General features: G+C 33.9%; 1 protein-coding gene across 1 annotated transcript in view; it reads right to left on the bottom strand.

Annotated features, from left to right (window-relative positions):
* LOC134269755 (protein qui-1-like) overlaps positions 1-17,525 on the bottom strand; it is a 39,856-nt gene that overhangs the window by 18,093 nt on the left and 4,238 nt on the right. Inside the window, exons 3-15 of the mRNA XM_062751961.1 lie at positions 16,466-16,675; positions 9,222-9,424; positions 8,419-8,518; positions 7,910-8,012; positions 7,099-7,259; positions 6,748-6,822; positions 5,267-6,601; positions 3,636-3,938; positions 3,023-3,256; positions 2,235-2,492; positions 2,019-2,142; positions 1,741-1,928; positions 58-183 (exon numbers count right to left, since the gene is read on the bottom strand). Coding sequence (XP_062607945.1) covers positions 58-183; positions 1,741-1,928; positions 2,019-2,142; positions 2,235-2,492; positions 3,023-3,256; positions 3,636-3,938; positions 5,267-6,601; positions 6,748-6,822; positions 7,099-7,259; positions 7,910-8,012; positions 8,419-8,518; positions 9,222-9,424; positions 16,466-16,589 — 3,334 coding nt within the window. The 5' untranslated portion in view covers positions 16,590-16,675. The remainder of the gene's footprint in view (positions 1-57; positions 184-1,740; positions 1,929-2,018; positions 2,143-2,234; positions 2,493-3,022; positions 3,257-3,635; positions 3,939-5,266; positions 6,602-6,747; positions 6,823-7,098; positions 7,260-7,909; positions 8,013-8,418; positions 8,519-9,221; positions 9,425-16,465; positions 16,676-17,525) is intronic.

Genomic DNA, 17,525 nt, shown 5'->3' with positions numbered 1-17,525 from the left:
TCTGAAAATAATTCAATGCTTAAATACATGCATGTCTGGTTCTAATGTGGTTTTTACCTGCAAGCAAAAACGTGTTGTCAGACGTCAGATCTATACAGGAAATAGGAGAATGAATGTCATCCACCGTCAGCAACTGAGTCTTCTCTTTCATGCACCAAACAATAATCTTTGTGTCCCGAGAAGCTTTAAAATAAATCAGTTATTTCAATGTGCACAAACGGCGTCATGTATGTCTGTCTTTTTGTGAGATTTTTAATAACTTAACGTTAATTTGATTTTTTAGGTCACTTCAGTTATTCAAGATCAGGTGACACATTGCTTTTTCGAAATATTTTTTGTCCACCCTCGTCCATCTTATGCTAAAAATTAATCATTTGCAGCAGCATTTATGGAGCAAATTTCAGCCAATCTTTGGTATGGCATATGAGGTCATTTTTTTTTATTATTCCCACCCCCCCGAAGGACCCGACAGTTGGGGCTTAACTATCAAAATTAATGCCATTTTTAAAACGACTAACTGACTCCTGGAACATGAATAATGAAACACTGAATTTACCAAAATTGTGAAATTATGGACCCCTGGGTCAAGAGATCAAAGAATTCTGGTTTTTGAGTGAATGTCAAATGATCATATAGTGAAAATGCATACAATCTTTAGGAAAAGCTTCTTCTCTCCTGTCCCTTGTTTACTTTAGCAAAGAAAATACATGGTTATGACGAGCAAGAGCACCTATTCCAAAACTGTGAAGTTCATGACACCTGGGTCAAGTGTTCATGCCTTAGGGTGGAACATTGTTGATTATTTAGTAAAATTCATGAAGTATCCAGAAAACAAATACAGTGTAGTAATATACCTCAAAACTCCACTGGAACTATATATTGGAGCAGAGCAAACGCACATCTCTTAAAACAAAGGAGTTGGGATCACGGTCCATGAAGGAGTAAGCGACTCCTGGTGATGGTTACACTCACCTTTGTGCTCCTTTTTGGGACCGGGGAAATGGGAAAAAATGAGACAATTCAGTGTAAAACTAATGACCTAACAATATGTATGAAAAAATTCATTCAACATTCAATTTAACTTTAAATTGTATTTACTAACAAAGTCATACTGTATCGACCATAGACTTTGCAAAATTTGGACTTTATTCAAGACTGTTTATATCCTTGTTTAATCAATTTGTTGGTCAGTAGCTTATCTCTATGGTCGATACAATGACATTGTCAGCAAATACAATTTATCATTGAGTCAAATGCTGATCGACGTTTTTCATACTAATTGTTACTCCATTATTAATACATATACACTGTATTGACGACGGATTTTTCCGTTATTTCCCGATCATGACAAGGAGCACACGGCGGGTGTGACGAGTCGGCAGGGGATGCTCACTCCTTTATGGCACCTGATCCCATTTCTGATGTTTTGGAGGTCCATGTTTGCTCTGCTTCTGTTTTGTATTGTTTTTGGGCTTCTGATCTTGAATACTGTTCATTATCTCCACATGTTTCATACATACAAATATAGGTCTTACGGTAAGTCCCTCGGTCTCTTATATAATTTGTTACTTCATTTTGTGATATTTAATGATATTTCTTTTAGTTCAAATTACGGTACGCGTTATATATAATTTGCTTGAAAAATGATCAGAATCTTTTACTATAAAAATAATAATAATTAAAAATTGCTTCTTAAGCCATAAGCTAATAATTCGGCTGTGGAAAATGACTACTTTATACCTGAAGATAAAAGATCAGCATTGCTGTTGAGCTTAAGGGCTGTCACTGCTTTTGTGTGACCTTTCAAAACATCAGTTCTCTTTCCTGTAGACACAGAGGACAGAACAATAGTTGTGTCATCAGATCCACTGATTATGACGTCATCTTCTGGGGTCATGCTGAGACATAGAACAGCGCCCAGGTGCTCCCTTCAAAGATAAGTAAAAACTATAATTGTTATAATTGCATCATATGCATAAAATATGGACTTTGAAATAAATTATTTTGAAATGATTTACCTTATGACACGTGTACAAAGACCTTCAGCAAATTTCCAGAACCTAACTGTCCCATCCTCTGATCCACTGATACAAAACTGTTCCTGGTTTGACAATATCAGGCACCGGATAGTACTTCTGTGACCTTATAAAAATTGAAAAATATGTACACGATGGAAAGCAAAATATGATTTTAAGACTAAAGAAAAATAATCATTTTTTGCTTTTTTCTTTTACCCGAAAACAGCTTTAGTAACTTTTTGGATGGCACGTGGTACATTGCAATGTCAAGAAGACCATAAGAACAGAGAATATGCTGGTTGTTGTTCAGTGGTGCAATGAGATTCGCTCCATCTAGACCGTCCAATGCTGCCACAAGCGGAATGTGGGGACTTGGAAGCCATGACGTCATAGGAATAAACAAGGGCTCGTTGTATGTGTCACACCACTGCATGCTCTGGGTCACAAGAGATTCCGTGAAACAAGGGTAAAAATCTATAGATTCAAAAGATCTGTAAGCATTTTAAAAATGTACATTTAATACCAATTGTTTATCATTTATATTACCGGAACAAAGTCGGAGACCAAAATATGGTATCATGCTAATAAATGTTCCAGTAGACGACTGGTACAATCTTATAAGGAAATCATAAACACCGACACAATTACCATTAAAATCTTCTGATTAAGCGGAATTTTCGATTTATTTGTTCTAAGTAACTATCAAACTAATTCTTTTAAACTTAAGGGAATATTTTCTTCCATAATGTCAAATTTGGATACAAATTGCTTGTTACCATAGAACCATGAATGAAACGAATGCATGCAAGCTTTTGCAAGACTTTTTCTTCAGGAGTTGCAGTGTGCGTTGACATTCTTGTGAAATACGCATACCAAATTTGTTTATATATATATGTACGCATGAATGATTTAAAACTGTTCGATTTATTCTTGCATCATTCAGAATGATTCCTGGGTAATTCTGTGATGATTATGAGAAACATAAATAAACAATGAAGCATTACCTTTGATATCTCTTAGATACCCGATCAGCTCATTAGCTAATTGTGTCGGATGCCGAGCAAGGACAGGAGATGATTTCAACAAGCAGTTGTAAATCAGAAAGATTTCAGCATCAACAAGTCTGGACAGTGTTAATCGGAAGTTCTGTAGGACGGTGTTGATGGACGAGGAGTCAATCATTGAGAGCAAATACTCAAAGTTACACAAGGTGTGTTCCTTTAACCGCTTTGCGTCACCTGTAAAATGATCAATAATTGCTTCTTGTTATATAAGTGTTGATTGTTTCATAAAGGAAAGCCTACTTTAAGACAAACGCTATCGATGGATAAACGTTATTATTAATGCAACTAATATCACAGAAGGAAAAAAAATAACATTGCTACATTCAATATAATATGAATATGTATGATGTAAGATAAATAAATAAGCGAAGGAAGTATGAGGTATAGGTGGATTTTTAAATTTTAAGTTCTTTTTTAGAGGAATTTTCTACGTCCTACTTTCTATTCTTATAAAGGGATCACATAGTATTTTAATCCTTTATGCCAAATCTCCAGGATTCAGTATTCCATTCTTGTAATAGAGGCACATAATCACAGCTACAAGGGTGTTTACCTAACTGCAGTATGTGTATCCACAGTTCGTTGATCTTCCTGTTGTTGTACTTGGTCTCACTATAGAGAAGAGGCTGGTGACACACATATCTCTGGATGTCGTCCTCCACCAGCGAGTTCTCGTGGACCAGCATCTGTTTACCCTCCGTCCACGTCTCCAGAAAAAGTTCCGTCAGATCGGAATGGATAACTCCAATACTATCAACATTGGCCATATATCTCCGCCGAATGATATCCTCTACAAAATCATGGGACCAGCACAAGACAAGTTTTCGGTGGACGAAACGCTGAGACAGAAGTAATCCTGAAAACAACATAAAGTTGGTAAATCTATGCAGTACATGTTCAAAAATTTAATTAAGTCACTGATGCAGATTTGTTGCCATCTCTATATACCTTGGCGATATATGCCAATGGATCAAAATAATATCAGAATAGATGCAATAGTTAAGAAAATAATTGCTAAACATATAACATTTTAGAGTTATATGTACTGAGCTTATGAAATAGGACAAATAACGAACAATGATCGCTCTATGAAAACCTGCTTACATTACAAATCTGTTAAGAGGGCATAAAACACGCAACCCTGGAAATACCAGAGGAGTGATCAGGTGCCACGGAGGAGCCAGTATGGTCTTAAATCAAAACCCTGCCAAACTACTCGCAATAACATACTCATTTAATTAGTGACTCAAGAATTAAGAATTAGTATCTCATTATTTCGTGATCCGACATACGACAGCATTTTAAAGATTGAATTAACGAGGCCGAGTCTAATTATTTCTGCCCTAGGGATTTTGATAATTTTTTGACAATTAATTTTTACTGTTATATTTATTATTTTCAGATTAAAAAATCGAATGTTTACCATCCCGATTTCTTAGGGGGCCATCTCAAAAGTCGTCAAATTTTACTATTGGACCCTATGGGAAATTGTTGGAAAAGCGCCAAATTATCAATGTTTCTCCATATTTTTTGTGTTTCTGCCCTAGAGATTTCTTTTTCATTCAAGTAGATGAAAGTTATTGTAAAAAGTCACCAAATTGTGAAATTTCAAAAAAATTCACCATCTAGGTTGGTCTAGGAATTAATTACTAGGTTTATTTTTTCAAAGCCCAATACCTCTAAAATTGCCATATTATGGTATAAATACATATCAGTGCAGATGAAGTATCGGCGCAGATTAATTTTTCGGTAAAACATAGCAATGTTAAGATTGCTAGTATGTTTCTTTGGATGTTCTGTCATCAGTCCATGGAAGCCATGGAAGCCTTGAACATACAAGCGATTCATTGGTCATTCTTCAGAGTCATGCATTGCTTACAAAATCTGAAAATGGCAACGTCGTTAGAGCCATTTCAGCGTTTTTTCCCTAATCATTGTCGTAGAGCACATTTTCAGACTAGTAGGGGTTACAGAAAATGTTAATTTTGTGTTAAAATCAAAATATTTGGCAAAGGTGTACTGTCGCACAAATGACTGCATGAAATTAAAAAGCTGCGCAAATTCATGCGCACTCGATTTAGACTCGGTCTCGTTAATTTGACCTAACACCAGGTTCTAACCTTACGACTTTTACAAGATTTTTTTAGCATTCGAACCATCAGCTAAACACATACATATCCATACCTATCTCTGATTTGAGATAAATCCACAGGAACCATGGAAATCGGAACACCTCAGAGTTGCTATATCTTAAAACAGACAGTATGACTTCGTTGTTGCAAGATAATATGTCCAGAAGTTCTGTTTCACTCAAACCAAAACTCGACAAGGTAAAGTATCGACACATCGCTTCTACGACCTCTGTTCCAAACGTAAACTCCAACTGGTCTATATGTTTGTGAACTATTTCTTCATTTGAAATTGGAAAGTGGTTGTTTATGACATTGTAGTTTACATGCCATTCTTTTAAAAGTTTCAGAGCATTTTGAATGACGAACGGTGAGGCTTTCAGGAGCAGTTTAATGAATTGTTTTTCTTTGTTTTTGGCCATTACTCTCTTATTCTTAGACAGATTAAAAGTCAGTGCGTCTTTTATTCTGTCATGCGTCCAACCTGGAAAGATCACCATACTGTCTATAGCATTGTTTGTTTTGGCTTCAAGTTTTTGAAAAACATGATCTTTGCCTGGCCTGTATGAAATAATGAGATGCACTTTAGGGGGTAGCTTTATCGAGAACCAGTCAATCATATAGTTCATTTCTTCCTTATCATGGCTCTCTAAGTTATCAACACCATCCAGCACAAGCACTAGATGACGCTGACCTTTAGAAATACGATTCGCAAGACCATAAAAGTAATTTGTGAGATGGGATCCATCATACTCCTCCAAACAAATGTTCTGCTGAAGAACAAAGTTTAGTTGAACACAAATTTCCCTAAGAATTTGCTGCTTATCCTTTGATTTTGGTGTTATTCCTATGAATCTTGGTATAAGTATCATATCCTTTCCAAATAATTCTCTCGCTCGAAAACATATTTTAGATAGGAAGTGAGATTTTCCGCATCCAGTATCCCCTTTGATAATTATGAGTGGGTGATCAACTCTTGTTCCATTCATTAGCAGCACCTGTATCTTGGATAAGAGAAAGTCCAAGCCACCTCCATGGTAGTTCTTCATTAATTCTTTGCAATGATGTAAGTGTATCAATGTCTCAAGGCAAAGTTCACCTTTTTTCGTTGACGGAAAATGCAGTTTGTTCTTTTCAGATTCATCAAATAAATCTCTCAAGCCCATTGCGGCTGCAGCTGTCAAGTTTTCAAGATATGTCACATGTTCCGAATTTTCTTTTGATATACCTTTGGATTCACATTGTAAAGTAAACGTGAATTTATTTGAATTAGAAATCTTTGAGTCTACCTCACATTTTAAATTGCCGAGTCTTTCCTGTTTGTCCTTGTCTGGAATTCCGTTGAGGTCAAGGTCATAAAAGACGGCTTTGATGTCTTTTTTCTCACTCACTGATAATATAGAATACAGTTTCATGTTCAGGGTATTTGGTACAAGAAAAGTACAAAAATGGCCTTTTAATATATAGAAATTTGTTGAAACTTGTATATCATTTCCATTTTTGAACAAATATTTAGTTTTTTCTTTTTTCATTTACCTTCTATATTTCTGAAAATAAAAACTCCTTCCTTGCAGCCCAATTTCAAAGCTAGTGAAACCTCCTGTTCAAGAACTAAAAAAGATCACTGTTGAATGTTTTTAACAACATTGCTAAACGTTTAATGAAAGGAATAAATGACCAGTTGTTGATCATGCAGAACAATAACTTACATTGGAATCATTTATTTTCCTCAATAATAATAGTTTTTCGTGGAAAGCTTCAAGGAGAGAGAATGTTTCCCTGCATATTTGCTAATGGTGATTTATGTTTTTTTTTTATCTCAAATTTTAGGTTATAAATGTCTTTGACTTTTCAGACAAATATATTTTTTGTTATTTAATCGTATACCTGAGGTGAAAAAACGTTCCTGTTTCTGAAGATGAACCTGATTAATGTTTCCTTCGTCGTGAGCTATTTTAGCGCCATATTGGATTATGTCCAAAAGACCTGTGTATGTAGCTGACCATTCCTCTACGTTTCTCTCGTGTTCTCTCTGATTTCCACTAGATCTAATCAAGAATGAATATCATAAGACACAAAGACAACTTGGACATCATTTTTTTTTTCTTTTGGAAATATATGCAAAGCATATTACATGTGAAATTGAACCTTCAACAAGGACACGGGAAAAATGAGAATCCCTAGCAAGAGAACATTTGTTAACAACGTTCCTTGTTGATTACACTAATGCTTCATCGGCATCCTTTTCTTGAAACATTGAACTATCGACAAAAATATCTATGATGCGATGAAGCCATGTGACTACATGGCCCTATTCGAATCCATTCTTACCCGAAAAGCAGCTTAACTCTTAATCAGGAGAAAACATTTTATAAACCCAAATACAAAAATGAATTTTTCGAAAAAAAAAAGAAAGATGTACGTAGAAAATTCTAAAGAACATAAGAATATTCCATGAAACTACAATAACATTTGCATTTCAAAGATAAAATGCTTTAGATAAGAGCTCTTTAGTACATAACCTGATTTTAAAATTCCCTTGACAAGGTCAGTACACAACGGTTAGATTCTCGCAATAAATAAAATATACAAATAATCTTCCAAATGCATGCTCTGTTAAAATGTTACATATCCATTTTACCTAACTAACTTTTTATCAACATTTATAATTGAAAATAAGATTTTTGAGCATATCAACCTAAATTGGATGTTTTTGTAGACATCTTGTAGAGGTTTCAGCTTATACAGGACGGGAACAGCATACTCATCCTTTACGTACCAGTCGTCCAAGAGACGGATGTCTGTTAACGAGACAAGAAAGGGTCAATCCTTTTGTGACCTTACTTTAAGTCAAAGTTAGTATCAGAAATGAATGTACATTTTATTTTAAACAATTAAAAGATGTGAACATGCAAATTTGTCTTTTCATCAAAAGTATAACTGTGTAGAATTTTGAGATACTGTATCACAAATACATAGCCCCAATTCATAGTTAAGATGAGACATTTATTTCTTAAAATTCAAGTTGATTCTCGAAAAATATCCATCATGGTATTTCACTAAAAAACAGTAGTACCGTAGTTTAGGTTCAAAATACCCAGTACCTTTTATCTTAAATTGTTCCTGTGCATATTTATATATAAAAAAAACAATATTTAGATTATCAAGTAATTGACTTATACTTAGAAAGAGAAAAGTAGATCATACCTTTTCCACCCTCAAATGCTTCATTTCTGATGTGTGTAAACTCTGCTTCGTCCAGAAAACTTGGAAGAGGACAGTCCCCATATTTTGACCCCAAAAGGCACTATAAGAAAACGAAATTTTATTTCTGAATTTGATAATCATTTTCAATAAGGAACCTTTGCCAAAAAAAAAATCCGTAAATATTTTTGATTGCCGTTAGTATATCACTGCAAATATTATCAGAATAGTATGTAAAACATACATATACAGGTCATGCGATGCAAAGTACCGAACATGCCTTCCCTAATCCTCTGGTCATAAATCATAACTCGGTTTAGGAGTATTTTCCACGTAATTATTAATGCATACCATTAATTGAGATTTTTATGCTGTAATTAAGCACATCATTAGTCTTATAACATACACCTCTTCCTATATAAGACTCTTTTTCAATTAAATGTTTAAAGAAATTCAATTTATTTTAAAACTGGCAAACAACAGTAACTCTAGGGTCCATTGAAACAATACAGATTGGGAGCAGCGCAAACACAGGTATCTAAAACTAAAGAAACAACACCTTAAGTATCAAAATCATTGTGTAATAATATTTAAATAACACTTTTAGATCATAATTCTTAGAATAAATAAAATAGCAGTTTACATGTGTGTGTATTTGAAAGAAGAATAATGAACTGAAATGCTCCCATTAGAATTCATAAGTTAACATGCAAAATTAAATGTCATGTAGTAAAGCCATATAGTATATAGTTAGAAAAATTACAGTTCTAAAAGATAAGATGCACTGCTTGTATAAAAGTACTTGCAATGAAGAAAGGGCCCGAGGACTTCCTGTGACACTCCTCCATTGTCGCCAGGTGGCGCTGAAAGCTGTGCGTGTCCTTGGCATGGTCCAGTTGACAGCCATGGTGGACATCAATCCAGTGGAGATCAATCCCGAACTTCAGGCAATGATGTTGAAGTGTGGGGAAAGTGTCTTTTAGTAGAGCAGTCCTTTCAACTTCAAAATCTGTTTTAAAGGTGTAAAACGACTACTTGTATATTATTTCTTCAAACACTGAGTAAACACTTTTAAATGAAAATACGTTCTACAGTTTTTCAGTTTTTCAGTTGACCTTTCAGCAGTGATTTAGACCGGGGTGTATATATTCTATCTGAAGTAGAGTGCTAATGTTTCCAACAAAACAAAGGTAAAATGATGAAAGTCACCAAAGGGAAACGAAATGCATGTCACAGAGCTTGTAGTTATATCATATGACGGTCAATAAAAGGTTTGAAGGTTAAAAATGAGCATCGATGAAAATGCCACCTAAGCATTTTCAAAAAATATTGCATATATATCTGCGTTTTATATTGAGTTACTTCTCTAAATTATCAATGGTAGTATCTTAACCATCCTTATTCACAATGTAGATGTATATCAAAGTAATTCCACCAGAGGAATTACATGTATTAAGAAAATACAATAAACATCTCTATGCTATAACCATAGTGACTCGACAAATAAACGCCGTAAATGATGCCTTGATGGAAAAAAAGACATCCGTTATCTGTAATTAAAAAGCGAACAGTGTAATTAGACGACCAACAGAGGTAATCGATCGGAGTATTATTTGTTGATAACTTCGGACACGAAAAACAACAGTAAAACAAGATGTGTTTGTAAAACACTGATGCCCCCGTATGGCAACATAGCAAAGATTAAGCTTTTCTTAAATGCAAATTCAATTAATTGGTACCAAATGTAGGGTATTCTCACTGGAAAACAACTGTGAAATTTGAAAGTAAGCTAATGTTAAAGTTTATTAATAATTACAAAAATCTCCAAGGTCAAGGTCAAAAGGTCAATGTAATTAGTATCAAATGAAAGGTCTTGCCACATAGAATACTTCTGTAGAGCATGAAAGCCCTAGCCCTAACCGTTCAGAAGGTATGGTCAACGTTCAATTTCTTAAAAAATAGGTCAAACTCCAAGGTCAAGGTCAAAGGGTCAAAGTTATTGTTATCAAATGAAAGGTCTTGTCATAAGGATCAAATATGTAAAGTATGAAAGCACTAGCCCTAACTCTTTAAAAGTTATGGTCAAGGTTTGCTTTTTTAAAGTAGGTCAATCTCAAAGGTCAAGGTCAAAGGGTCAAAGTTCTTGGTATCCAATGAAGGGTCTTCTCACAAGGATTACAGGTATGAAGTATGAAAGCCCTATCCCTTACCGTTCAAAAGTTATGGCCAAGGTTAAAGTTTTTTTTCACAAGTAAGGAAATCTACAAGGTCAAGGTCAAAGGGTCAAAGTTGTTGTTATCCAGTGAAAGGTCTTTTAACAAACATTATATATGTGAAGTATAAATGTCCTGGTGTCTACTGTTCAAAAGATATGGCCAAAGTAAAATTTTAAAATTTTCATGTAAAAGTGGGTCAAACTCCAAGGTCAAGGTCAAAAGGTCAAATTTGGTGGTAGCCAAAGAAAGGTCTTGTCATAAGGATCAAATATGTAAAGTATGAAAGCACTGGCCCTAACTCTTTAAAAGTTATGGTCAAGGTTTGCTTTTTTAAAGTAGGTCAATCTCAAAGGTCAAGGTCAAAGTTCTTGGTATCCAATGAAGGGTCTTCTCACAAGGATTACAGGTATGAAGTATGAAAGCCCAATCCTTTACCGTACAAAAGTTATGGCCAAGGTTAAAGTTTTTTCACAAGTAAGGAAATCTACAAGGTCAAGGTCAAAGGGTCAAAGTTGTTGGTATCCCGTGAAAGGTCTTTTAACAAACATTATATATGTGAAGTATAAATGTCCTGGTATCTACTGTTCAAAAGATATGGCCAAAGTAAAATTTTAAAATTTTCATGTAAAAGTGGGTCAAACTCCAAGGTCAAGGTCAAAAGGTCAAATTTGGTGGTACCCAAAGAAAGGTCTTGTCACAAGGAATACACATATGAAATATGAAAGTCATAGCTCCACTAAATCAAAAGTTATGGGCAAGGTTAAAGTTTTCGCGGACAAACAGACAAACAGAGAGACAGACAGAGAGACAGACAGACAGACACGGCAAAAACTATATGCCCCCGAAACTTTGTTTACGGGGGCATAATAGAGCAAGCAAGTAAGTTCATCTCCACCCACATCAATCTAGATTTCTTCTAATATATCTGAACATATTGACAATTGATGTTAATAAAATGTGTTTACAAACTGTATTTCCCACCTTCGGTAAAATATCGACGAAAAAGTACATTATTTCTATGTCTGCTCTCATATTTATATTTTTCGATTCCTTTAAGATACATTTAGCATGAACTTTGTTCCTATGTTTTAGTGAAATACTTCCAAAAACTACTGTATTTGACTTAATTTGTTCCAAGATCAAGACTGCTTTCTTGTAGTCTGGTCCTGATTTTTAAAAAGAAGGCTAGAAATAACTTCTAACGGCAAATAATTATTATTTGGTCAAGCATAGTTTTTTAACCTAATTCGAGAATGCTGAATCCGAAAAAATATGCTGGCCTTCATGAAAATGGTGTTAAAGAGGTCAAAATGGCGATTCAAAATGGCGGACATCCAATTTGTCTAATTTTCTTATAATGTCGTTCAAAATGGAGAAGTAATCAGTGAATATCTAACTGAGTGTAATAAAACTATTAAAAAGATTAATAGAATATTAACATTATTAGTTTAACTCAGAATATTTAGTCATTTCTACACTTAATTCGAATTTTCTCTGATTTATTTGTCTATTGTTTCTATATTCGTCTTTGTTCAGAATTTTACATTTGCAAATATCCATACACTGCAAATTTGTATATTTTTCCTCTGCATCTCATTATTTTACAATTGAATGATGGTGCAGCCGTAAGCTTTAAGTCAAAATGGCGGTTCAAAATGGCCTATATTCATTTCTTTTTCAAATTATTTCTTAATGTCGTTTACATAGGAGAAAGGATTTGTGAATATCTTGCTGAGCGTAGTACAACTATGTAAAATGACAATATAACACTAATATTATCACTTTCGTTCTATAAATTTAGTCTTTTTAATTTGAAATGTGTTAATTAGCTCAGATTGGCAATTCAAATGACGTCATATTCACTCGAATTTCGTGAAATACCCAAACTGCTGAATTCTGATTCGTTTTGCAGAAAAATTTTTCTGTTTTCTGTAAAACATTTTTTTTTAATTTGTGAAATAATGTTCAAATATGCAATTAAAGTTGGAGGATATTTTTGTTAATGACTTAAGATTTTTATAACATTGATTTTTTAAATTTACTTCTATTATTAAGATAATTTTTTTTTGACGAAAATTCCGAAAACATATTACCTCTCTCACCATGCTTCTTCATATAAAAAGTTAATAATATCATAAAGTAATTGCTGTTTTGAGGACAATATGAAAATTAAGGTACCCCAAGAGAAGTATTCCCCGATCATTTAGGCGAGTGAAACTTTTAGTTTGAGGTGTGCTAAATCATATCAATGATTGGAAATTCTTGATCTATTTTAAGTCCAGTTTAGCAAAATTATAAATGTTTATGTTCATGTGGAAGGTCTAGTGCAACATAACTTAGTTTGATTTTTAAAATGATGGACCACGACCAATTAGAGGGCTAGTAATTGTTACATCATATAAATCTGAACTTATAATATCCAAATATAAACATTTATTAAGAATTATCAGTATAATACACGTAAACCATAAATTTTCTTGATTGTCCAGCTCTGATTCGGTGTCCCTACATTTGCATTTTGTTAATCTCAGTCAAAAATTCAACTGCATTTTCAAATATTTCATGTTTTGAACCGATATAATATTGTATTGAACAGTGTATATAAATTTAAAAATTTTGAAATTTACAAAATCTGAAAGAAGAAAATGTTTGAGTTCAATTGATCCCCCTCGATTCTTCATACAACCTTACACTATCCTAACAAAGAAGTGTGGATCAAGTTGCCTTGTATACATGTAAAGTTCTTGGAGTGTTCAAGAAAACTTTGTTGTCAAGAGAAGTGTTGATTAGATCGAAGTCAAGAATGGCTTAGGCCTATGGGTACGAAAATTTGTGCGTGATAGTAATCACGAGGAATCTGCAGGCGTTCTTAAATTGCATAATTATACAACTTTTCTCACCAAAATATGCACAAAATGTGATTCCAGATGATAAAGTTTGAGAATTTTCTTGCTAATATAATAAACTTTCTACCCCAAAAGACAACAAATCTATCCGTAGTCACAAAATAAAGAGGTACATGTCTTGAATATCAGAGATTTGATTTATTCCCCCCCCCGCTTGAAAAGCGGGAGGGTATAGAGTAATCAGTATGTCCGTCCTTCTGTTACGCTTTGGGGTACCCATCTCTTATCCGCAACTCCTCTCATACCACTGAATGAAATTTGATGAAACTTTCACTAAATTTTTATTACATATTGTCATTGTGCACCTCTTATTTTACATTTTGATCCGACACATATTTTGGGCTTCCCATAGCAAAACATGAACATTGTCATTATATTCATATGGGAGACGGGGGTATCATTTAGTGAGCTAATTGCTCACAGTACCTCTAGTTCATTTTGCATAAGGTTTTGGAAAACAAAATATACTGTTAACATTTGAACATAAATGTTTGTTCCTTGAGTGCTGATTGATTGATTGTATATTGTTTAACGCCGAGTCGGCAATTTTTTCACCATGATTCGGCGGACCATCAGTTTACATACTGAGTAATCGGTTTTTGAAGGATTTTCGTTTCTTTGGCGGCCCCCAGTGAGCTTACTCTTTTTCGAACTGCTGAGAAATTATCTTTTACGTGCCAAGGGGGTTGACATCCTTGACACGGGCATCGTTTTACTATAGAAAATAAAGATTAAGCTGGAATAGAAGATGTTAGGGAATAATACCAAGTTCTTATAAGTGCTAATTTCAAAAGCTAGTACAAAGTGTTCGATGAGATCGGACAAGAATTTCTTCAGTTATATTCGATGGTGTACTCTGGGTGCTGAAGTAGAAGTGCGAATTGATAATGACAGCGATCCAGGAATGATTTCAGGTGGATGGGGGTTCAAAGGCTTTGAAACACGGTCAAATACGAGGGGGGTTTGGATTGATTGTTGATTGATTGTATATTGTTAAACGTCCCTCTCGAGAATTTTTCACTCATATGGAGACGTCACCGTATGCCGGTGAAGGGCTTCAAATTTAGACCTATACTCGGCACTCAGGGCCATTGAGCAGTGAGGGTTCTTTATCGTGCCAGCGCCTACCGTGACACAGGACCTACGTATTTAAGGTCATATCCGAAAGACCCGTGACTTTCACTTCTGATGCCGAGTGCTTGGCGAAGGAACAGTCGCTACCTATATTTACGTCTTGGGTTTGACGAGGCGCCGGGAACGAGAATCGAACCCGGGCCTCCCGATCAGGGGGGGGGGGGGGGGGGGGGGGGGTTGGGGGGTTGGAAACTCTTAAGTCGAGTTTGTTTTAACTATTTCCAGAAAAAAATGAATCTTTTCTAGTAATTTTGTTTTTGGTTCATATTTAATGGACTAATTAATATACTATATATATACTATAGATAAAAAAACTGTAATTTATTTTATGCAAAACAACTCAGAATGAAGCAGTTTAAGTATTTTACAAAATTCAAGTGAATATGACGTCATCTTGAATCGCAATTTTGAGCTAATTATTAACACGTTTCAAATCTAAACGACTAAATTTTTCGAACTAAAGTGATAATATTAGTGTTCCTTTGGAATTTTACATAGTTGTACTACGCTCTGTAAAAAAATTCACAAATCCTTTCTCCTATGTAAACGACATTAAGAAATAATTTGAAGAAAAAAATGAATATCCGCCATTTTGAATCGCCATTTTGACTTTTAACTTACAGCTGCACCATCATTTAATTGTAGAATAGTGAGATGCAGAGGAAAAATATGCAAATCTGTAGTGTATGGATATTTGCAAATGTAAAATCTTAAACAAAGCAGAATATAGAACAATAGACAAATAAATCAGAGAAAATTCGAATTAAGTGTAGAAACGACTAAATTTTCTGAGTTAAACTAATAATGTTAGCATTCTATTAATCTTTTTAATAGTTTTATTACACTCATTAGATATTCACTGATTACTTCTCCATTTTGAACGACATTATAAGAAAATTAGAAAAATTGGATGTCCGCCATTTTGAATCGCCATTTTGACCTCTTTAACGCCATATTTATGAAGGCCAGCATATTTTTTCGGATTCAGCATACTCGAATTAGGTTAAAAAACTATGCTGGACCAAATAATAATTATTTGCCGTCAGAAGTATTTTTTTCCATAAATCGGACCAGACTATTGAAATATGACGTAAAAAAGAAGACATGCAAACCAAGGGGAATTTAGAATACAGTATTATTAGAATGGGCAGTACTTGAAATGCAGAACAGTTTCATATACTGTAATTTAATTCTATTTGAACATGATTTGACAACAAGCTCAAAGAAATTAGGACTCACTATTATTTCTTCTTGAATGGAATAATCAGTTAAGGACCAAGTAATTTTATTTCACACAAGAGATAATGCTTCATAATCAAACCTTAGTGATACTGTCAATCTTATATTATCCACCATAATGCGACAAAGATATGTGCATACCATATCACAGGCAATTGTTTCTGTAAGAAGTGTTTACCCTATGATATACATGGTTAATATAACACTACCTGGTTTACAGAAACAAGTGCTTAGCTGTGTTTTCTTAAACTGAACATTAAATCACGGAACATCAGTGGACATAATACGATTTTCCTCTCTCTGAAGGGCGTTTGTACACTGGTTTCAATATCATGAAGAGTAAGTTATGTATTTATCAGTAATCAAAATTTCTCTCAATCGTAGATCAAATAACCATCACAATAATCAGTGGTTCATGATAAACTATTTTTTAAATCATTTTTTGGCGTACCACTTGAAATAATATGCAAATCATTGCACTGAACATAGTTTCATTGAAATACGTAATAAATACATATTCTTAACTTTAAATATTATTTTCTTGAGCATTAATACCTGAGTAATTGGAACACACGTAGATTTTCACGGTCTGTCGTGGGAGTTCTGGTACTTCCTGCAGTCTCCCAGTTAAGATGTTCTGTACCGCTGTTTTATAGACAGTTGTGGAATCAGCGGCCATCTTGCCATCACCATCATGTGGTTCTGGTCAGCTCAGTGGACAGCTAATGCCGAAGGATTAATCTCTGTTTGAAGCTTACATCATACCTGTTACAAACTGATAATTTACCTTTGGCTAAATACAAAAAAATAGTATGACAAACTAAAAATGAAATAAAACGAAATACAAAGCCATGCCATATCAGTAAAGGAAACTTCAAATTAACGTGTATTCAAATATTTGAATCTATCTTCAGATAAGTGAAACTCTCTTCAAATCACTTATATCTATTTTCAAAACAAAGTTACCTATTTTTAAATAAATTAAAGCTAGGTGTAATTTAATTATACCAATCCTCAATCCATTTGAAGATAGTTGCAAATTAATTGAAGATACGTACCATTACCGCGAATTAAGGAAATGTTTAACTGATTTAAAGATAAACTCAACATAAAAAGGCTTTGTGCAGTTCCCTCTATGTTCAAGTTGATGTTAAAATGGTATTTTATTTTCAGTAAGGGAATTGAACCTAGGTATAACTGAAATGTATCTATATACATGTATATTCAATGTTTCAATTGTACCTATTTCCGAGTCAATTGTATCTATTTTCAAATGAATTGAAGACATGTATACTGATAATTCAGTTGAGCCTATCTTTAATCGAATTAGAATAGGTGCACATGTTACTCCATTAAAGATAGGTGTAATTCATTTAACAAAGATTTAATGTTTTAGAGATAGGTATAATTTTTTTACATATTTTAGACCTTTCTTCAATTCAATTTTACCCCTTCGATTCATTTGGAGATTTGGTTCCAATTATTTAAAGATAAGTACAGTTAATTAGAGAAAGGTTAAAATATTTGAATAAACTGGTGTTAATTTGGCGTTCCAGAAAATTCTATTTTATAGATGTTCTTTTACGAAATTGTCAAGAACTAATTAGAAAAGAAA

The sequence above is a fragment of the Saccostrea cucullata genome, unplaced genomic scaffold, assembly GCF_032062105.1.
Source record: "Saccostrea cucullata isolate Sc308-1 unplaced genomic scaffold, CSIRO_AGI_Scuc_v1 ctg382, whole genome shotgun sequence".
NCBI classification, from domain to species: domain Eukaryota; kingdom Metazoa; phylum Mollusca; class Bivalvia; order Ostreida; family Ostreidae; genus Saccostrea; species Saccostrea cuccullata.
The sequence above is the reverse complement of the archived record's forward strand: the minus strand, read 5'-3'. Positions and strand labels throughout refer to the sequence as shown.